Source organism: Nerophis ophidion, linkage group LG07 (assembly GCF_033978795.1).
Source record: "Nerophis ophidion isolate RoL-2023_Sa linkage group LG07, RoL_Noph_v1.0, whole genome shotgun sequence".
NCBI lineage: Eukaryota > Metazoa > Chordata > Actinopteri > Syngnathiformes > Syngnathidae > Nerophis > Nerophis ophidion.
Window position 1 is genome coordinate 15,808,517 of NC_084617.1, and position 24,012 is coordinate 15,832,528.

Consider the following 24,012-nt stretch of genomic DNA (forward strand, 5'->3'; position numbering starts at 1 on the left):
GATTTCAACACCTCCATATTTGATCATGAAAACTACAACTAAAATTAAAAATTTCCAACCTTGTTGGGAGATGGGGGGTGGGATATATATATATATATATATATATATATATATATATATATATATATATATATATATATATATATATATATATATATATATATATATATACACACAAATAATACGTTCATGAATGAGTATATTCTTTCAGCCACCGTGTTCAATGGAGAAGTCTGATCCACAAAATTTGCAGGCAGCATACCCCTTCCCCTTCGAGCTGTCCTGGATGAACTGAAATTATTTTTTTCCAATCATTTTGGAACTTGCCAGCGTACTTTTTCTTCTTACTCGTCGTCGCCATGTCTCTTCTTCGTTCTTCTGCTTTGTCTCTATAATGTTTTTGGGCATTACTACTTGCCGTAGTTTTGAAGCAATGTATGGTGGGAATCCGGATGTTGTGTGTCAGTGTATCACCGTGCCGGCTGGAATAAACACACGCTGAGAAATAGCTCCGTGCCTGCCTACTTTATGGGTTATAGATAAACCTATGGATAACGGAGACATTGTCATGATCTGCTACTCGGATCGTGGCATATTCTGGTTTTGTTCTGTTTTGTATATCACATCCTGTTTGTTATTTGACTTCCTTAGTTCCGGGTGGCACTTCCTATTTTGTTCCGTTGGCTAGTTACGTATTTGTGTCACCTGCCTTGTGTTTCTCACGCGCACCTGCCTTTTGATTACTTCCCTATTTAAGCCTGCCTTTGTTTGCCATTCAGCCTCGCAGTGTAAAACTTGCTTTCTATGCAACAGGTGACGTCGCTATCCCCGACCGTGGTAAATATCTATTGTATTTGTTAGCTTCCACGCGCCATTCCTTCGTTTGTACCTAGCTCACATGCTAGCGCTTTCTGTTCTTTCTAGCTCCCATGCTAGTTCGGTTTGTTTTGTCTATAGTGCCTATGTGCAAGTCTTTTTGTTCTTAGTCTATTTTTGTAGTTGTAAATAAATCATCATCCTTACCTTCACGCTGTGTCCATTCCGCATTGCATCAACGAGAGAACCCAACCACACCACGATGCCAGCCAAACATCACAGACATATATAATAGTCTCCTTTTCAGGGTGGAAATCGGGAGAAATTTGGCAGAATGGTTGCCCCGGGAGATTTTCGGGAGGGGCACTAAAATTCAGGAGTCTTCCGGGAAAATCGGGAAGGTTGGCAAGTACTGTATGACTAAAATGAATGTTACAACTAAACAGCTGGTGTGTAATAAGTACAATACTTAGAGTACAAACACGTTGCAGGGCACAACATACCTTATTCAGCTTCATGGAAAAAGCTACTCCTTAGTTAGACAACATACCATAGAAAGACAATACAGTACTGCCAAATTAGTTGTGATAATAAAACAAGAACAGTACAGTTATCATAATACTCTATTTTTTTATGTTACATTAAAAATAACATTTTGTCATCAAACAATTATTTCTATTAACTTACACATATTGATACCAAATATTTGGACTTGGTACCGTGTCATTTTTGATGTGAAGGATACCCATCCCTACTCACCACTGACTGAGTTCTCTATGGCCTCCTGGGCCTTCTGGACACCGACTTGGAACTCTTGGAATTGGGGACGCAGCTTCAGTCCTCGGTGGTAAAAGACCAGAGCGTACTCAAACTCTCCCATGCAGTATAACGCTTCAGCCTTCTGGTACAAACCCTGGGCATGACCGTGAAGCGTGAGAAGTTTCCCCACAATGGAAATAACAGTAAAAAAAAAAAAATACTCACCTCAAAAAAGGCCTTGTCTTCCTGCAGTGACGCCTCGGCGTCCTTCAGGGCTTTGTCATACTGACCCATCTTCAGGTAACACTTAGAGCGACCCACAAAGCAGTTCTTGTCATCGGGCTTCAGAGTGAGAGCCTTTGCAAAAAAAAAAACAGAAAGAAAACATGAAATAACAAAAACAATGTTGGTGAAGGAGTCACGACTCACCGTGGTGTAGCTGTCTACAGCCTTCTCACACTCTCCCTTGAGCAGCAACCAGTCCCCATCCGCCACTAAAGTGGAGAAAACACCCTTTGGCTTCTGGGTTTTGTACTCAGAACTACTTTCAGACATTTTTTCCGCAGGTAATGTGGCTTTAAATTGATTTTAAAAAGTGAACGGGAACAGAGTGGAGCTGGAGAGGCGCTCCTCTGGGTCGGTAACCTGGCAACCACACCAACAAACAGGGACAACAGCACCCCCCTGTGTTCAATAGGCGGTATAGCAAGTGAGGGACTCTATAATAGCTGTTTTTAACAAATGTGAATGTTGATCTGTCTATTTGTATTGGCCCTGCAATTAGATGTCGACTTGTCCAGGGTGTACGCCGCCTTCCGCCCGATTGTAGCTGAGATAGGCACCAGCGACCCCAAAGGGAATAAGCGGTAGAAAATGGATGGATGGATACGCTATTGCAGGGAGAGGAACGCGCAGGTTTAAATGAACTAATTATTGTATAGTATTTATATCATTTAAACATGATGTATAAATACTAGTTGCAGTCGTTTGCCTATATGATAATTTGTTCATCTAAATAGTACGATGCAGATATTTGCCACTAAAATCGTAGGAAAAAAAAGGTATTTGGCCCTTTTTTTAAAATTTAAATGTACAGTAGAGGCCACACTTTCTCATTCACAACACAACTGATGGTCCCAACCCCATTGTTAAAGCAAGTAATCCCACTAATCAGCCCTGAAAAGGCACACCTGTAGGGTGAAAACCATTTCAGCAGCTTGAACCTCATCGAGAGAATGCCAAGAGTGTGCAAAGCAGTAAAAGGTGGCTATTTTGAAGGAACTAGAACATAAAACATGTTTTCAGTTATTTCACCTTTTTTTTGAAGTACATAACTCCACGTGTTCATTCATAGTTTTGATGCCTTCAGTGACAATCTACAATGTAAATAGTCATGAAAATAAAGAAAACACATTAAATGAGGTGGGTCCAAAATTTTGGCCTGTACTGTATATGTATATAAATACTTTTTTTCTATCATGTGATGCAGTAATTACCCCCAAAATTTGATTTTTTTTGCTCTATATCTACACATATATCTATATACACGTCAATATACGTGTGTATTTATACACACACACGTATATATATATATATATACATACATACACTCATACATATATATATATACATACATACACTCTAAATCATATATATATATACATACATACATACATACAGATATATATGTATAATATATATATACATATATATATATATGGTAAATGGATTATACTTGTACAGTGCTTTTAAACCTTTTTTTTTAAGGAACTCAAAGTGCCTTGACACTATTTCCAAATTCACCCATTCACACACTGATGGCGGGAGCTGCCATGCAAGGTGCTAACCAGGACCCATCAGGAGCAAGGGTGAAGTGTCTTGCTCAAGGACACAACGGACGTGACTAGGATGGTAGAAGGTGGGGATTGAACCAGGAACCCCCAGGTTGCTGGCACAGCCACGCTGTCCCCAATATACATATACACACACACACACATATATAGATATACACATATATTTATATATCCATCCATTTTCTACCGCTTATTCCCTTTGGGGTCGCTGGCGCCTATCTCAGCTACAATCGGGCGGAAGGCGGCGTACACCCTGGACAAGTCGCCCCTCATAGCAGGACCAACACAGATAGACAACATTCACACACTAGGGCCATATATATGTATATATATATACATATATACACACACACACATATATATATATATATTTATACATATACATATATACACACACATATATATTTATACATATATACAAACACACATATACATATATATATATAGAAAAACACACACATATATATATATATATATATATACATACATATCGCCCCTCATAGCAGGACCAACACAGATAGACAACATTCACACACACTAGGGCCATATATATGTATATCTATATACATATATATACACACACATATATATATATATACATATATACAAACACACATATATATTTATGCATGTATATATTTATACATATATACAAACACACATATATATATATATAGAAACACACATATATATATATATACATACATATATCCATGCATTTTCTACCGCTTATACCCTTTGGGGTCACGGGGGGCACTGGTGCCTATCTCAGCCACATAATGAAATAAAACCAAAATAAAATGTAAAACACCCTGTAATAATATCTCCAGGAAAGACAGGGGAGTACTGGACTTTATTGACACGACTGGTAAAAACAGGAAGGTTTCACCTGATTGACAATGACCGTAAATGTGAGGCTGCCCGAAAGTCCCCCAATCATGTCTGGACCCTGTTATAGAACACTGTTGGATTGTTTGCTAAATATTTATATGACAACATTTCAAATGGGCACCATTTTTGCCAACACTATAATAAGCAGCCAAGTGGAGGAAAAGTCATATATTCTATTTGCGTCAATAAAAAGCTGTCAGTGGCTTCGTTCATTCGCAAAAAAAAAAAAAAAAAAAAACAATAAATACAAGTGACCCCGAAAAAAATAAACCACAAATTCATTCCAGTCAAATGGGCAACGCAGCAATCTGTGGATGGCAACATTAAATATAAAAAAGGGTGCGCACAACAAAGGGGGCGGGGTTTGCGGCCTCCGCCGCCATTTTTGTTTTCTCTTCGTCCCGATGCCGACTTCAAACACACGTGGGCTACACTGGCGAGGCCGCGGTGAGAAGGAGGGCGGTACAAGAGGGCGCCTGCTTGCATATTTCATGCACTTTTATGCTATGCCGCATCCCCACTTCCTGCCTGGACCCCACCCCTCAAAAAGAGTAGCTGCACCACACGACGTGAGGTGAATATACATCAAGGGCCTCAGCGTGGCCCCGCCCCCGGCGTTCTCCTTAGATAGTTGCTGCGTGCGGTCGATTGCTGCATTGAGTCGATGGCGTGGACGAGAGTCTGCATCTCAGCGGAATGCAGATGGCGAGTCGGGGGAGGGCGTGGCGTTGAAGTCCTGATGTAGTGACGGAGTGCGAGGGGAATTCTCACAACTAACCGAACTGGAAAAAGAAATTGCCAGGTCCAGAAGCTGAAATAAAAAACAGGTACACATCAGTAAAATTTCAAAATAAAGCACAAACATATTTCTTCCTAGATTACAACTGTTATGCATCCATTTCTAACATTTCAGTGCTTATTAGGACACCTTTAATACAGTGGGGCAACAAAGTATTTAGTCAGCCACCGATTGTGCAAGTTCTCCCACTTAAAATGATGACAGAGGTCTGTCATTTTCATCATAGGTACACTTCAACTGTGAGAGACAGAATGTGAAAAAACAATCCAGGAATTCACATTGCAGGAATTTTAAATAATTTATTTGTAAATTATGGTGGAAAATAAGTATTTGGTCAACCATTCAAAGCTCTCAATGATGGAAGGAGGTTTTGGCTCAAAATCTCACGATACATGGCCCCATTCATTCTTTCCTTAACACGGATGTATCGTCCTGTCCCCTTAGCAGAAAAGCAGCCCCAAAGCATGATGTTTCCACCCCCATGCTTCACAGTAGGTGTGCTGTTCTTGGGATGCAACTCAGTATTCTTCTTCCTCCAACCACGATGAGTTGAGTTTATACCAAAATGGATACATGGATGATACAGCAGAGGATTGGGAGAATGCCATGTGGTCAGATGAAACCAAAATAGAACTTTTTGGTATAAACTCAACTCGTCGTGTTTGGAGGAAGAAGAATACTGAGTTGCATCCCAAGAACACCAGACCTACTAGGGGTGTTGGAAAAAATTGATTCGAATACGAACCGAACCGAATACGTTGTGCGATTCAGAATAGATTCTTATTTTTAAAAAATCGATTTAAAAAAAAAAGAAAAAAAAAGATTTTTTTTTTAAATCAATCCAACAAAACAATACACAGCAATACCATAACAATGCAATCCAATTCCAAAATCAAAACCTGACCCAGCAACACTTAGAACTGCAATAAAGACACAAACAAGACACAGAACAAGCCAAAAGTAGTAAAACCAAAATGAATATTATCAATAACAGTATCAATATTAGTTATAATTTCAGCATAGCAGTGATTAAAAATCCCTCATTGACATTAGACATATATAAAAAATAGAAAAAAAGAACAATAGTGTCACAGTGGCTTACACTTGCATGGCATCTCATAAGCTTGACAACACACTGTGTCCAATGTTTTCACAAAGATAAAATAAGTCATATTTTTGGTTCGTTTAATAGTTAAAACAAATTTACATTATTGCAATCAGTTGAGGCCCTGTGATGAGGTGGCGACTTGTCCAGGGTGTACCCCGCCTTCCGCCCGATTGTAGCTGAGATAGGCGCCAGCACCCCCCGCGACCCCAAAATAGGGAATAAGCGGTAGGAAATGGATGGATGGATGGATGGCAATCAGTTGATAAAACATTGTCCTTTACAATTATAAAAGCTTTTTTTTTTTTAAATCTACTACTCTGCTAGCCGCGACTCCGAAAGGGAATAAGCGGTAGAAAATGGATGGATGGATACTCTGCTAGCATGTCAGCAGACTGGGGTAGATCCTGCTGAAACAGAATCCTTTTGAATGGGAAAAATACCGTTTTTGAATCGAGAATCAAATTGAAAAAAAACCGATGTATTATCGAATCGTGACCCCAAGAATCGATATTGAATCGAATCGTGGGACACCCAAAGATTCACAGCCCTAATACCTACTGTGAAGCATGGGGGTGGAAACATCATGCTTTGGGGCTGTTTTTCTGCTAAGGGGACAGGACGATTGATCCGTGTTAAGGAAAGAATAAATGGGGCCATGTATCGTCAGATTTTGAGCCAAAACCTCCTTCCATCAGTGAGAGCTTTAAAGGGTTGATCAAAAACTTATTTTCCACCATTATTTACAAATAAATTCTTTAAAATTCCTACAATGTGAATTCCTGGATTTTTTTTCTTCACATTCTGTCTCTCACAGTTGAAGTGTACCTATGATGAAAATTACAGACCTCTGTCATCATTTTAAGTGGGAAAACTTGCACAATCGGTGGCTGACTAAATACTTTTTTGCCCCACTGTATATTCTTATCAGTACGAGGAGGCTGGGTGTTTTATTTTGAAATGTGACAAGATTGTATGTGTGGTTTAAGTTACTGTGGAACCTCGATTTACAAACCCCTCTATTGGCAACCTTTTTGATTCATGAACTTTCAGATGGAGCCAAACATACGAACCATGTCGCTGCGTAAGAACGCTTTAATCAGTCGTTCATGTTGTGTCGCGCCTGCAGGCAAAAAGCAGGGCGCAGTATTGTTGGGAGGCGGAGTCCTAAACATCAGCTGCTGCGCAGCACACTACTAGTTACTTCTCAGCGTGTTTTTACACTTCTGACAAGTGGTGTTCACTTGGCTAACTCAATATGAGTCCCAAAAGACAACAGACGAGCGTGGAAGGGAGGGAATCACTGTGGATTTTAAAAAAAGACTATTTGCGAGTTCAGTAATGGCACTCAAAAGTATGGAAGAATCGAATAAGCAGGCTTTGTAGTGCAGCAAGTTTTAATTGAAACCGGACTTTTCTGGAAAAAAATGCCAAAGCAGAGACTTCACGCACCGCCCCTCCCTTTTCTTTCCTCGAGTCTCTTCAGCTCCTTGCCCATGTTAATGGAAGTGGATTTTACTTTTTAACATGTTTACCATTGGAGCAATATAGTTGTTAACGTTAAGGATTTTTGTGATTTCTGATTGTTTGTGAGGGCACCAAAAGTGACTTGTGTGTGTGTGCAGGTGTTGGCAGAGCAGCGCATGCAGGACAGTCTAGTTTGTCGTTTTGGCTTGTTAATAAAGAGAAAGTCGATCCATGACCTTGTTACGTTTGTTTGATATACAGTACTGTATAACACTTAATATTGTGTACTAACCTTCACTAATTTATGGACTTCTGTCAAGGCTGGAACCAATTATTCATGTTTACATTGTTTCAAAAGGAGAAATTTGCTCTACTATACAAACTTTTCGATTTACGAACCTCATTAAAACCATTGTTCATAAATCAAAGTTCCACTGTACTTTAGTTTTAGAAAAAAAAAAGTTTCAGTTTCTGTAAAGATGAACTTCCGTGGGGGAAAATTCTCATATTTTTTTAAAATAAGTTAAACTGAGTGGGTGATACTTTGAAATTTAACCAATTTTAATGCCATCCTTCTGAGTTATGGATACAAAACTAACATTCTCAACTATTTCAAAAGGTCTAATAGTTATTTCCCCACTTTAAATTGATGAACCTGCATGATGACTGGGAAAAGGAGGGGTCTTTTATTTTGAAATTTGACTACATTCTATGCCATCCTTCAGTCTGAGTCGGTCGACCTGTACAAAACAAACATTCTTCATAAAATTAATCAAAACGTTGTAAAGGTGAGACAGTCTTATTTTGAAAGGCATTACCTTCAAAACTGAAACCTCCTGGTCCGCCAAAGAATGCTTTGAAAATGTTGTTGGCGTCGAAATCTGTTGGTGACAGAAACAAAGAATGTGTGAGGACATTACATTTGTATTTTTCCTAATTGCAATGTATTCACAAAATCATACAATATATTGTCCTTTAACATAGAAATGGTTTAAAATAAATAATTACAGCAAATATGTATAAAATAAAAAAATAAGTTAAGGAACATTTTTTCAAACTACAAGCTGCTACTTTTTTCAAACAATTGGAACCCTGCGGCTTACAAATCGATGCAGCTAATTTATAGATTTTTCTTCACTGATGGCCGTATTGCAAATGGTTAAAAAAAATAAAAAAAATAAAATAAAATAAAATACAAACAAATACACTGAAAAGGTGTGTTATTGTTTTTGCTATGGTGCTATCTTTTGGACGAGTTCAAAAGCTTTCAACCGGAAGTACAACTGCCGTTCCGTCTTCTAACCGTCCAAAGCGTTGCTACTCGAACGGATTCTTCATTCATCACGCCAAGCAACGTTAGTAAGATTTAAAATATACCTAAAACAATTCATACTTATCCCATGTGTGATGTCTGTAGGAGTGTTTTCATGCAGATTTGTATGTGCTATCATAATGTAATGAAGCTAGTGTCATCAACATTAGCCAATATGCTAACATGTTAACGAATGTCTGTGTTAGTATTATTAATAACTTACAATGCCACTTTTTTGGATTGTTTCAATTTCACCAAAACATCACCGTGAAGTTATTGAGTCTGTTTAGCTAATTGGAGAACTAGCTATCGCAGCTAGTGCGTCCATGACAATGACTTCTGTTTTGTTTCATTAGCCGTTTTGCTGCCGTGTTACAGTCAGACACTGTTTGGAATCCCATCCAACCATTTTCTATCGCTTGTCCCGTTCGGGGTTGCGGGAGGTGCTGGATCCTATCTCAGCTGCATTCGGGCAGAAGGCGGGGTACACCCTGGACAAGTCACCACCTCATCGCAGGGTCACCACAGATAGACAGACAACATTCACACTCAGATTCACACACTAGGGCCGATTTAGTGTTGCCAATCAACCTATCCCCAGGTGCATGTGTTTGGAAGTGGGAGGAAGCCGGAGTACCCGGAGGGAACCCACGCAGTCACGGGGTGAACATGGAAACTCCACACAGAAATATCCCAAGCCCAGGATTTAACTCAGGACCTTCCTATTGTGAGGCACATGCACTAACCCCTGTGTCACCGTGCTGCCCCTGTTTGGAATTAAGGTACATAAAAAAAAACCGCGCACTAAATCTTTCATACCGGTATATATCTGCGGCTTATAGTCCAGTGTGGCTAATATGTCAACATATTTATTTCTTCTAAAATTTGGTGGGTGCTACTTGAATATTGGTATTCTATATAGTCTGGAATATACGGTAAATAATCAATCAATCAAAGTTTACTCATATAGCCCCTAATCACAAACAAACCCGACAAATATCCTCGGCTCAGATCCCACATCAGGACAAGAAAAAAACTCAAGCCAATGGGAACAAGGAGAAATCTTGTTAGGGGACCCCCCCTTGGGTGACAGGGGCAATGGATGGTGAGTGGATATGGTTAATAATGTGAGAGTCCAGTCCACAGTGGGGTCAGCGATAATGGTAGAAGAAAAAACACTCCCATCTCTCTAGTGTGTGAGGACTTCCCCCGCCCCCTGGTGCTTACCGCCCATGTTCATGTGGTCGTCCTCCAGGTCCTGACCGCTGTCGTAGCGAGACTTCTTCTTGGAGTCCGACAGCACGCTGAAGGCCTCGCCGACCTCCTTGAACTTCTTCTCCTCTTCCTTCTGCACCTCTGCGCTGGCGCCACTGTGGCGGTCTGACGAAAACAGGAAGTGGCGGTTATTCGGGGCTAGCGCGAGAAAAAAACGGCGAGTCGGCCTTACGCACCGGGATGATGCAAGAGAGCCCGTTTGCGGTAAGCCTTCTTGATCTCGTCCTCCGTGGCGTTCTTATCAACGCCGAGCACTTTGTAATAGTCTTTTCTCTTGCTCTTCTTCAGCTCCATCTGAGCGTGTTTCAGCAGCTGTTTGTGCTCTACCACACCACAGCAGCAATTACAAGGTGCTAGCTTTTCTACACGGCTGCTTCTCACCTTTAGTCTTCTCCGTCTGATAAACCTTCTCGTAGTCCCGAACCGCCTCTTCATACTGCTCTGTGTCCAAGTAGCTGCAGGAACAGTTTACAGAATGTTAGCATAATATGAAAATGTGGAAGAGTTACAGGAAGTTAGCATGATTATATGTAATTGTGGAATAGTTACATGAACTTAGCATGATGATATGTAAATGTGGAATATTGATAAGAACATTATATTTAAATGTGGACTAGTTACAGGGACTTAGCAAGATGATATGTAAATGTGGAATAGTTACATGAACTTAGCATGATGATATGTAAATGTGGAATAGTTACAGGAAGTTAGCATAAGTGAATGTGGAATAGTTACACAACTTAACATAATGATATGTAAATGTGGAATAGTTACAGGAACTTAGCATGATGATATGTAAATGTGGAATAGTTACAGGAAGTTAGCATGATATGTAAATGTGGAATAGTTACAGGAACTTAGCATGATGATATGTAAATGTGGAATTGTTGCAGGATGTTAGCAGAAGTTAATGTGGAATAGTTACACAACTTTGCATAATGATATGTAAATGTGGAATAGTTACAGGAACTTAGCATGATGATATGTAAATGTGGAATAGTTACAGGAAGTTAGCATGATGATATGTAAATGTGGAAAAGTTACAGGAACTTAGCATGATGATATGTAAATGTGGAATAGTTACAGGAACTTAGCATGATATGTAAATGTGGAATAGTTGCAGGATGTTAGCATAAGTTAATGTGGAATAGTTACACAACTTCGCATAATGATATGTAAATGTGGAATAGTTACAGGATGTTAGCATAAGTTAATGTGGAATAGTTACACAACTTCGCATATTAAATGTAAATGTGGAATAGTTACAGGAACTTAGCATGATGATATGTAAATGTGGAATAGTTACAGGAACTTAGCATGATATGTAAATGTGGAATAGTTGCAGGATGTTAGCATAAGTTAATGTGGAATAGTTACACAACTTCGCATAATGATATGTAAATGTGGAATAGTTACAGGAACTTAGCATGATATGTAAATGTGGAATAGTTGCAGGATGTTAGCATAAGTTAATGTGGAATAGTTACACAACTTCGCATAATTAAATGTAAATGTGGAATAGTTACAGGAACTTAGCATGATGATATGTTAATGTGGAATAGTTACAGGAACTTAGCATGATGATATGTAAATGTGGAAAAGTTACAGAAAGTTAGCATGATGATATGTAAATGTGGAATAGTTACAGGTACTTAGCGTGATAATATAAAAATGTGGAATAGTTACAGGGACTTAGCGTGATGATATGTAAATGTGAAATAGTTGCATGAACTTAGCATGATGATATGTACATGTGGAATATTTACAGGGACTTAGCCTGATGATATGTACATGTTGAAAAGTTATAGGGACTTCGAATGATGATATGTAAATGTGGAATAGTTACATGAACGTAGCATGATGATATGTAAATGTGAAATAGTTACATGAACTTAGCAAGATGATATGTACAAGTGGAATAGTTATAGGGACTTTGAATGATGATATGTAAATGTGGAATAGTTACATGAACGTAGCATGATGATATGTAAATGTGAAATAGTTACAAGAACTTAGCATGATATGTACATGTGGAATAGTTACATGAACTTAGCATGATGATGTGTAAATGTGAAATAGTTACATGAACTTAGCGTGATGCTATGTACATGTGGAATAGTTACAGAGACTTAGCGTGATGCTATGTACATGTGGAATAGTTACAGGGACATAGCATGATGATATGTAAATGTTGAATAGTTACATGAACTTTGCATGATTATTTGTAAATGTGGGATAGTTACATGAACTTAGCATGATGATATGTAAATGAGGAACAGTTACATGAACTTTAGCATGATGATATGTAAATGAGGAACAGTTACAGGAACTTAGCATGATCATATGTAAATGTGTAACAGTTACAGGGAGTTATCATGATTATATGTAAATGTGTAACAGTTACAGGGAGTTTGCATGTATATATGTAAATGTGTAACAATGATGTGCAAATGTGGCAGAGTGATGTCATGTCTTACCACTGTGCTCTCCGTAAGTAGGCCTTAATGTAGCTGCCATCTAGGTGAATGGCCTTTGTGCAGTCTTCTATGGCCTGATCTACTTTCTTCAGCTGCAAGAGGACAAAAAAAAAAGGCGGCGATGAGATCAATGTGAGCCTGAAAGCCTCTGCATTCACTTCAAAGATGAGCATTTAGCCGTTAAACATTTTATGTACTTTCACAAACAGTCCCATCATAATGTGTATTTGCAAGGGTGAGGAGGCAGCCACCAATAAATGAATAGAATAGAAAGTACTTTATTGATTCCTGGGCGAAATTCAGCACCACAGTTCTGTATGGGAAACACTGATGGTGGTAACGTACCACAAGATTTAACAGTTACCTATAACATAATATGCTAATACACAGTTTATATATTACAATGTTTTATCTTTTATTTTTGGTCCAATTTTTTACTCAACATTTTCTATTATAAATATAAATTATTTAATGATTAATGTATTTGTTTTACTACATATTTGTTATATTTCATAAATATTTACTATATTAATGTAGCTTGTACTTATTTTGATCTTTGTTGTCCAAAAATATTATCTGTCAACTTGGGGCAAGAAGCCCTCTAGTCAATACTCTAGTGCAGTGCTTGTCAAACTTTTTTCACCAAGTAACATCAGAAAGAATAGAAAAAGAAAATGGCTCTCCAAGTATCACAACAATGACTGTCATTAAAAAAATGCAGTTGCGTAGTAGGCCCAAGTATTCATTAAAAACAAGACAGCTTTTATTTAACATGTATATTTAATATTTTGACCACTGTAACGTTACACAGTTTGAAGAGTAACACTGTGTTTGAATATAGGGGAAAAAAACACTACTTTAATTAAGTGATTCTTGGGCGTACCACAATATGGATGCATGTACCATAATTTCAGAATCACTTGTCAGAGATGGATGCTATCATTGTACAAAAACAAATCACAACGTTAAGGTGCATTGTGGGAAATGTAGTTAAAGCAATGCTGCCTACCTTGGAGCCAACAGTGGCTCGGTTGCAGAAGAGCTTGGCGTTGGTCTTGATGTTATTGGGGTCTATTGTGAGGGCTTCAGAGTAGAGATTATAGGCCGCATCAAAGGCGCCCTCTTTGAAGGCCTTGTTGCCTTCCTCCTTCTTTGCTTTCAGCGCCTTGGCGTTCTGATGGCAAAAACCCAAGAGGATGAGTAAAGAAGACAATTCAAGCAAAAGAGGCGTGAGTGTTCATACTGACTCTGCAAGCCAGCCGGGCTTTCTCGTGGTCCGGCGCCATTCGTAGGGCCTGAACAAAGAACTGGACTGCTTTCTCAATGCAGTCCTCATAGTACAGACACAGACCGCGCACGTAAAGCGCGTCTGCATTGGTGGCGTCCATCCGCAGAATGTCACTGAGAAAAGGGGGGGGGGGGGGGGGGGGGGAGGAGGGGGGGGAATAAAAATCTACCATTAACATGGTGAAGGCTGGAATTATACCACCTTGTATCCTTCAGTTTTTCATCATACAGATTAAAGAGTTCTTTGACAAAACTGTTGTGGTGAAGTACAAAAATTATGTTTATTTCATGAGGGTATTAATTGGATGATACGAACTTGCATGTAAAATGTGTGATATCATGTCCGATACAGGCCGTCCTGCAGAGTGTTAACTTGTGCAAAGCTGGACAGCCAGTTAACATGTAAATGTCCTCCAAAAAGCGCATGAAGTTGCTCTCTTTTTCTATATTAGTCAAGTCATTTACAAAACCTGAACATGCAGGGCTATTAGGCAGTGGCTCTCAAATGGGGGTACGCGTACCTCTGGGGGTACTTGAAGGTATGCCAAGGGGTACGTGAGATTTCTTTTAAATATTCTAAAAATAGCAACAATTCAAAAATCCTTTATAAATATATTTATTGAATAATACTTCAACAAAATATGAATGTAAGTTCATAAACTGTGAAAAGAAATGCCACAATGCAATATTCAGTGTTGACAGCTAGATTTTTTTGTGGACATGTTCCATAAATATTGATGTTAAAGATTTCTTTTTTTGTGAAGAAATGTTTAGAATTAAATTCATGAATCCAGATGGATCTCTATTACGATCCCCAAAGAGGGCACTTTTTTTTGTTGTTGTTTTTTTTACATTTTTTTCCAAATAGTTCAAGAAAGACCACTACAAATGCGCAATATTTTGCACTGTTATACAATTTAATAAATCAGAAACTGATGACATAGTGCTGTATTTTACTTCTTTATCTCTTTTTTAACCAAAAATGCTTTGCTCTGATTAGGGGGTACACCACTGAAAAAAGGTTAAGAACCACTGCTATAGGCTACTAGAAGATAGCAGCTACATAACAGCTAAGCACTCAAGCTAGACACGCGTAACTAAACGCAAATTTGATTAATCAAGTTGAAAAAAGCTTTGATTCCTATTCTGCTGTTAAAGTGTCTAGCTAAAAAACATCTATAAATGCATGGAGTGAGTAGTTTTCGCACGGCCACTGCAATTAAGCGCACGTAAGAGCGGTGATGCGTAGGCGCCATGATCTTATCTGTGTGGCAGCTAATAGTCGAGTTTTTTTTTTTTTTTACTTGATTTTGATTCTTTTATGTTAAAAGTACAATTTCAATAGTTGTTAATGTCCATTATTAGAAAAAAATAATGCAAGTTATTGCAAACAGAAATAACTTAATTGAACAACATTGCAGTCTAATACACCACATTGGTCTTATTAACAGTCCATTCATCCATTTTCTATTAATAATCTTACTCTCAAGTTGAATCGTATTCACTCATCATATAGTATTAACCTACTTAACAAGATAGTCCTTGTATATTGTTATAAAAACATGTTTAAATCCCAAAGATTATTATTTAACACATGAACCTTAGGCTTAGGTCAGGCTGATTAGAAACTTAATTAACTAAACATTTTGCATAAGAAGGGACTCAAATAACTGATTATAATAGATTTATATTCAATTATGTTGTGTTAAAATAAATATATTCAGTAATGAATATGCTTTTTTTAAAAACTATGTAAAATTCAAGTGCAAATGAAAATACAGTTTGACCACTTAAGTCATAATTTTTGTGCTTAAGAAACTCCTCTATAATTTTAGCTGCAGACTTCTTCTGTTTGTTTGATATTGTCATTACTGCCACAAGTGGAGAAAAAGTGTAGTACAACTGACTATCGCTGCAGCCAATACAGACCACAGCTGAAGAACAGGTATTTTTTGGCGGTCCTCTCGGAGGCGACCGCGGCCGAAAAATGGGCCATGCCCTTTTTTGATTGATTGAAACTTTTATTAGTAGATTGCACAGTTCAGTACATATTCCGTACAAGTGACCACTAAATGGTAACACCCAAATACATTTTTCAACGTAAATCAATTCATGGTAGAAGTTAGGAAGGTTAGGAAACACCGCCTTAGACAATACAAACAAGTATCGAATAATAATATTTGCACTACACATACAAAGTCTCTAAGGCAGAAGCGTATTATAAAGTATCTAGTAACATAAGTGTCCGCATCATTAAACTTACTCTGTCATGAGCTTAACTTAATGAATTATTGTGACCAGTGTCTCCAGGAAAACAATTACCACTCCACTTCAACTTCAAGCACAAGTCCATTTTTAATAGTTTTTCATACCAATCATTGTTACCTGTTTCACTACTTTCACCTGATTAAATCTTTTCCAACATTGACTGATTTCACCTGATCAACTCATTTCTAACAAACGCCTGATGTGTGATTCCTGCTGTATCAGATCAATATGCTATTGATATTGTAGCGGAAGTGAAACTGTTATTATTTAGTAATGGTGAACTGTTCTTTTATGTACATACAGACCTGGCCACAGACTGAGCCTCTGGGTAGCGTCCCAGCAGGGCTAAGCACTCAGACTTCAGTATTTTAAAGCGATGGCAGGCAGATGCTGACTCCAAGGCTCGGTCCATGCAGAAGACCACCTAGAGACACAACAGAAACAAGATGACGAGGCCGTCACAATCCTTTGCCGAGAAGGCGCTTACCATGCGGTAGTCTCTCTTGTCGAACCCGATCTCCGCCATTTTCTCGTACTCCAAGACAGATTCAGCGTTTTTCAGCTGGGGAAAAAAATGGGACAGATTTTTATTCAACCAAACTTACAGCAATATTTTGTCCTTCTCAAGCAGCCATATAACTGAAAATGATATGCACGTGGGTCACTGCCAATTGTGCAAATTAGAGAATGACGTTATTTTTGGGGGAATATTTTCCCACCTTTGAGCAAAACAGGACGCCTTAGAAGTTACTAGATTTGGCCTTGGTTTTGCTCGTAGATGATAAACACAATAAATGCTTCGTGTTTTTTTATCGTTGAAAATACGCACACATGATACCTCATGGAGGTTGCGGAGGCAGACACATCAGGAACAAGACAAAGAGAGTGAACAGAGGTGTGTGTTAATTTTTGGTTTCGATTTCGCCAAGGTGGCGCAGCAAGATGGACAAAAGCATATTTTAGAGAAAGCTACAGACTAAACAACTCAGTCTCCTCTCTGGTGCTAATATTGCTATTGTTTGTAATTACTCTATTTTTCAGACTATAAGGCGCACTTAAAATTGACAGTGTGCCTTATAACCCGGTGCGCCTAATGTACGGCATAATTCTGGTTGTGCTTACTCACTTCAAAGTAATATTATTTGGTACATGGTATAAATGGCATTCATACATAAGAGATAGGTGTTGACTGCAATATGATGGCAGCAAACAACACCAAAACTTTAAATCTTCCATTGAGAATATAGAACATTACACACGGCGCTCAAAAATCTGTCAAAATGTTTTTAGTACGTCTTCGGTAAGCTATGAAACCGTACCGCTTGATGGATTGTCGACACATTATACATACGAGTATTACTATGGTGCGTGTATTAGGACTGCAAAATGACACCTATTAGCATATTATGCGAAACAAACTTTTCTTACCTTCTGGTACCTGCTGATGTGTATTTGGGACCTCCATAAGTCCTGAAAATGTGTGCGAGTCCGCAATTGTAGTTTGTGTTAACACCATAGTCATAAGCTTCTTCTTTTTCTCTACCTTCTTATGTGGTATTCATCTTCCGCTGTTGCCATTTCTAATATAAAGTAGCGTAAAGTTTTCACTTGTATCTGTCAGTAGACTAGCTATCAAAGCGCGAAAAACTGTGGCGGGTTTACATAATTCACTCACGGAACTTAAGTTATTAGAGGTTTCCGGGCAAATTTTTTTTCACGGGACACATTTCTGGCGTTGATGTTGCACTATTGAGCTACGGATGAGAAAATTCTGCTCCCTCATTGATTTAAAGGCCTACTGAAACCCACTGCTACCCACCACGCAGTCTGATAGTTTAATCAGAGCGCGGTCAAGCAGACATGGATCCCAACCGAATGTCAACCAGCATGTTGCGGTGAGAAAATTGTGGATAAAAAGTCGCCACTTACCGGCTATCAGCTGAGCTTGTGCATCCGTACAGCTGCCGTCGACACCCGTGAGACATGGCGTCAAGACACCCGTGGACAGACCCCTCTGACTATCAGGTAATATTAAACTCACTAAAACACTAGCAACACAATAGAAAGATAAGGGATTTCCCAGAATTATCCTAGTAAATGTTTTTAAAAACATCGGAATACATCCCAATGCTATCGCGGTTTTTTTTTTACTCTTTTTTTTTTCTAGTCCGTCGCTTTCAATATCCTCAAACACAAATCTTTCATCCCCGCTCAAATTAATGGGGAAATTGTTGTTTTCTCTGTCCGAATAAATGTTTTTGTTGGAGGCTCCCATTAAAATCAATGTGAATATGTGAGGAGCCCCCACACTTGCGACGTCATCGTCTACGACTTCCGGGAAAGGCGAGGCTTCTTCAGAAAATGTACCAAAAGTGGCGAACTTTATCGTCGATTTTCTCTACTAAATCCTTTCAGCAAAAATATGGCAATATCGCGAAATGATCAAGTATGACACATAGAATGGACAAGCTATTCCCGTTTAAATAAGAAAATCTCATTTCAGTAGGCCTTTAAGTAAAGTCTGAATGTCACTGAAACAGTCAGCTCCATCTTTTGACACTTCTTCCACTCCCGTCCTTGCACGCTACACCGCTACAACAAAGATGACGGGGAGAAGACGCTGTCGAAGGTGAGCCACGTAAATAAGACCGCCCACTAAACGGCGCATCCTGAAGAGATGCTCCGAAAGCGGCTTGAAGATGGTCTGTAAAACATAATCTATGCAAAATTTTGTCCAAAGAACCACCATTACATTTATTTATACCACAAGATAGGGTTTTCAATTTAGAAAAAAATCATAGTATGACCCCTTAAATGCGCCTTATAATCCGGTGCGCCATTTGTATGAAAAAAGACAAGAATAGACCCGCTTATCAGCAGTGCGCTTATTAATCCGGTGTGCACTATGGTCCAAAAAATACGCTACCTCTTTGTATAGAATTAATTGTTAATCTTCAATTCTAGTCAAAACTCATTAATTAGACAGTTTTAGAACTAAAGAATTTGGGAGGACTCTTTCAATACAATTACCAAAACAACCCAGTGGATAAGATTGCACTTGTTTTTGCAGAGAGATCACTGATAAACTCTTCACACAATCAGTTTGACATTAGTCAAAAAAAAAGTACACCTCCTGTTGGGCTTTGTTGTTGTCAGGCTCCAGCTCCAGAACTCTCTGGTAACAGCGAGTGGCGGCCATGGCGTTCCCGAGGGACAAGTGGCACCTCCCCTCTCGCAGGTGACCCTGAGAGCAGAACGGTTACAGATCACGTGTAACAGTCACGCATGGATTGACGACTGACGATGTGGCACCTTCATGAAGGCGTTATCCAGCCGCACTGCTCGCTGGGAATCCTCCAGAGCCTCGCGGTATCGACTTAGCATCATCAAGGTGGCTGCACGGTTTCCGTAGTAACTGGCGTTCTTTGGACACATGTCTGCATTAAAGGCAAAAAGCTGGTGAGGAAATGCAATCTAACAAAATGATCACCTCCAGCACCGAGCGGGGACATGAACAATTAATATGACATACCGATGGCCTTGCTGTAAAAATTGAACGCTTCTGCATAATCCTTCTGGATGTAGTAGGCGTTGCCTTGCTCTTTGTAGCCATCTGCTTCCCTGCATGACAGTGGACAGACATCTTTCATTCATAAACAGCCCCCAATACAAGCAGACTGAAGAAGAACAAAAAGTACAACTAAGACTACGTTTACACTGCAGGCCAAAGTAGCCCAAATTGGATTTACCGGTAACTGAAATCAGCTTTTTTACACAGCATGTACAATGTATTTGGTCAACCATTTAAAGCTCTCACTGATGGAAGGAGGTTTTGGCTCAAAATCTCACGATACATGGCCGCATTCATTCTTTCCTTAACATGGATCAATCGTCCTGTCCCCTTAGCAGAAAAACAGCCCCAAAGCATGATGTTTCCACCCCCATGCTTCACAGTAGGTGAGGTGTTCTTGGGATGCAACTCAGTATTCTTCTTCCTGCAAACACGACGAGTTGAGTTTATACCAAAAAGTTCTATTTTGGTTTCATCTGACCACATGACATTCTCCCAATCCTCTGCTGTATCGTCCATGTATCCATTTTGGCATAAACTCAACTCGTCGTGTTTGGAGGAAGAATAATACTGAGTTGCATCCCAAGAACACCATAACTACTGTGAAGCATGGGGGTGGAAACATCATGCTTTGGGGCTGTTTTTCTGCTAAGGGGACAGGACGATTGATCCGTGTTAAGGAAAGAATAAATGGGGCCATGTATCGTGAGATTTTGAGCCAAAGCCTCCTTCCATCAATGAGAGCTTTGAATGGTTGACCAAATACTTATATTCCACCATAATTTACAAATAAATTCTTTAAAATTCCTACAATGTGAATTCCTGGATTTTTTTTTCACATTATGTCTCTCACAGTTGAAGTGTACCTATGATGAAAATGACAGACCTCTGTCATCATTTTAAGTGGGAAAACTTGCACAATTGGGGGCTGACTAAATATTTTTTTGCCCCACTGTATATAGCGCTTTTCTCTAATGACTCAAAGCGCTTTTACATAGTGAAACCCAATACCTAAGTTACATTTCAACCAGTGTGGGTGGCACTGGGAGCAGGTGGGTAAAGTGTCTTGCCCAGAGGACACAACGGCAGTGACTAGGATGGCGGAAGAGGGGATCAAACCAGGAACTAGGGCTGGGCAATATATCAATATACACGATATATCACAGGTTTGTCTCTGTGCGATAGAGAAAATGACTATATTGTGATATTCGAGTATACGTTCTCACGCAATTGCTTTTAGCTGCTGTCATTACACTACAGACTCTTCTCACTCTTTCCTGTCGCTCCTTCTCACAGACAGTAAGCGCACTTACACACGTCACATACTGTCACGTCTTACGTCACATAAGTATACGCCCTCGCCCAGCAGAGAGGTAGCAGCATGGGTAATGTTAGCTGTGATTCTAGCGCGGCTGTGCTAGCATCAAGAAAGACCACTACAAATGAGCAATATTTGGCACTGCTATACAATTTTATAAATCAGACACTGAGGACATAGTGCTGTATTTACTTATTTATCTCTTTTTTTCAACCAAAAATGCCTTGCCCTGATTAGGGGGTACTTGAATTAAAGGCCCACTGAAACCCACTACTACCGACCACGCAGTCTGATAGTTTAAATATCAATGATGAAATCTTAACAATGATGAAATCTTAACATTGCAACACACGCCAATACGGCCGGTTTAGTTTACTAAATTGCAATTTTGAATTTCGCGCGGAAGTACCATGCATAAGACGTCGCGGTATGAGAACGCGTGCGCGTGACGTCACGTATTGTAGAGGACATTTTGTTCCAGCACCGTTCCCAGCTATAAGTCGTCTGTTTTCATTGCATAATTCCACAGTATTTTGAACATCTGTGTTGCTGAATCTTTTGCAATTTGTTCAATGAATAATGGAGACGTCAAATAAAAAAGCTGTAGGTGGGAAGCGGTGTATTGCGGCCGCATGATTGTAAACAATGTTCAGATGTGAGGAGCTCCACAACCCGGAACGTCATGCGCATATCGTCTGCTACTTCCGGTACAGGCAAGGCTTTTTTATTAGCGACCAAAAGTTGCAAACTTTATCGCCGATGTTCTCTACTAAATCCTTTCAGAAAAATTATGGCAAAATCGCAAAATGATCAAGTATGACACATAGAATGGACCTGCTATCCCCGTTTAAATAAGAAAATCTCATTTCAGTAGGATGTTCACAGGGGATTCATAACTGGAAAAAGGTTGAGAACCACTGGTATACAGTACTACACTTGCTTCACCTAGTGGCTACAAAGGTGAACTGCAGCTTTGACAAATAAGGTCATACAGTTCATCGGACCGGATGCACATACCATATTGTCCTATGTTTACATGCAGCAAGTACATGTGTCCAATAATTTTTTCGATACATAATACAAATACAAAACTATATAGCATATTTAGGAGACATTTAGATATAAACATGACGGTGCGTTACAAAAGGTATGAAATTGGAAACCTACCACACGGTCTAGCTCCAGCCTATCTTGCCGATTGTATTGTACCATATGTCCCGGCAAGAAATCTGCGTTCAAAGGACTCCGGCATATTAGTGATTCCCAGAGCCCAAAAAAAGTCTGCGGGCTATAGAGCGTTTTCCATTCGGGCTCCAGTACTCTGGAATGCCCTCCCGGTAACAGTTCGAGATGCTACCTCAGTAGAAGCATTTAAGTCTCATCTTAAAACTAATTTGTATACTCTAGCCTTTAAATAGACCCCATTTTTAGAACAGTTGATCTGCCGTTTTTTTTTTTTTTCTTCTATGTCCCACCCTCCCTTGTGGAGGGGGTCCGGTCTGGTGGCCATGGATGATGTACTGGCTGTCCAGAGTCGGGACCCAGGATGGACCGCTCGCCTGTGTATCGGCTGGGGAGATCTCTGCGCTGCTGATCCGCCTCCGCTTGGGATGGTTTCCTGCTGGCTCCACTTTGGAGGGGGACTCTCGCTACTATATTGGATTTCTCTCTGGCACTCATCGAGGGTGGACGCTCCCCTTTCCTCTCCATTATCTCTCCTGCTTGCTTCTTTGTCTTGTCTCGTCTTAACTTAACTTTCTTGTTGCCTCTTTTTGCACTACTCTGCAAGTCTAAACATTGGAACTATTTAACTGGCCTCAACAAAATCCACATATGCGGTCCTCTCCAAGGTTTCTCATAGTCATCATTGTCGACGTCCCACTGGGGTGAGTTTTTCCTTGCCCTTATGAGGGCTCTACCGAGAATGTCGTGACTTGTGCAGCCCTTTGAGACACTTGTGATTTAGGGATATATAAACATTGATTGATTGAAACCTACACAAGTAAATGTGCGCAGTGTGTTAGTAGGAGAGGCGGGCTAAACATAGAAGGAACCTAACGTGTCCAAACCCAACACGGCCAGGAACATATGACACCATCCACGCTTTGGCACTGGACAACTGCCACCACTTTTTTTTTTTTTTTTTTTTTTAGCAAGCATGTCATTGTTGTGCGGCCGCTCGGACTTTCGAGAATGTACTTCTCGCCAATGCTTCACTCCAAAGCAGAAACATATTGGACAACATTTTCAACATTGTTGTCCAGCTAGCAAATGTAGCCAAATTAGCACTCTACTTAGCCTTGGTAGCTACGTGACAACATCACAGAACAAAGAATAATAGTCCACGTTTTACGCGGAAATTGAATGACACGGACAGGTTGTGTCTCTACCGCTGACAGAGCGCCCTACCGTTCCACTTCCTCGTCGCTGAGCAGCTCTATGTCGGGGTCCATGTTCGCGGCATCGCAATGCTCGGTCGCCATTTTTGCCTTGACCGTGGAGGGGGCGGGGATAGATGCTGCAGTAGTGACGTCACCATAAACCGGAAGTCGTCCCCTCGCCCAGGTTAAAGTCATATTTTTTTAATATCGCCAAAGAATACACCCGTTTTTTTGTTTACACAAAACAACAAAAGAAGGTAGGAATTTTAATATAAGTGCTTTGCCTCAATTTTGTTATTCGAACGTTACTATCATTAATTGAAAGGCCTACTGAAATTAGATTTTCTTATTTAAACGAGGATAGCAGGTCCATTCTATGTGTCATACTTGATAATTTCACGATATTGCCATATTTTTACTGAAAGGATATAGT

General features: G+C 39.6%; 2 protein-coding genes across 4 annotated transcripts in view; both read right to left on the reverse strand.

The window, feature by feature from the left end:
• The window catches only part of odad4 (outer dynein arm docking complex subunit 4), a 16,711-nt gene extending 14,051 nt beyond the window's left edge, over positions 1–2,660 (reverse strand). Inside the window, exons 1-3 of the mRNA XM_061904995.1 lie at positions 2,005–2,660; positions 1,801–1,932; positions 1,576–1,729 (exon numbers count right to left, since the gene is read on the reverse strand). Coding sequence (XP_061760979.1) covers positions 1,576–1,729; positions 1,801–1,932; positions 2,005–2,130 — 412 coding nt within the window. The 5' untranslated portion in view covers positions 2,131–2,660. The remainder of the gene's footprint in view (positions 1–1,575; positions 1,730–1,800; positions 1,933–2,004) is intronic.
• Positions 2,661–4,262: 1,602 nt separating this feature from the next.
• On the reverse strand, positions 4,263–23,729 carry dnajc7 (DnaJ (Hsp40) homolog, subfamily C, member 7). Of its 3 annotated transcripts, none has more exons than XR_009807422.1 (15): positions 23,608–23,729; positions 19,842–19,930; positions 19,622–19,746; positions 19,440–19,553; positions 16,797–16,871; positions 16,615–16,733; positions 14,002–14,155; positions 13,764–13,928; positions 12,755–12,846; positions 10,659–10,732; positions 10,454–10,600; positions 10,230–10,382; positions 8,509–8,571; positions 8,331–8,430; positions 4,263–5,130 (listed from the first exon to the last, which is right to left on the reverse strand). XR_009807422.1 is itself a non-coding variant. In XM_061905441.1 (15 exons), the coding sequence occupies exons 1-14, from the start codon at positions 23,679–23,681 to the stop codon at positions 8,393–8,395; spliced, it is 1,482 nt and encodes a 493-aa protein (XP_061761425.1). In that variant the 5' UTR covers positions 23,682–23,729; the 3' UTR covers positions 4,263–5,130; positions 8,346–8,392. The 3 variants fall into 3 exon arrangements, 2 of the variants coding, with proteins under 2 accessions (XP_061761425.1, XP_061761424.1); XM_061905441.1 differs by having other exon boundaries at positions 8,346–8,430; XM_061905440.1 differs by lacking the exon at positions 8,331–8,430.
• Positions 23,730–24,012: the final 283 nt, after the last annotated feature.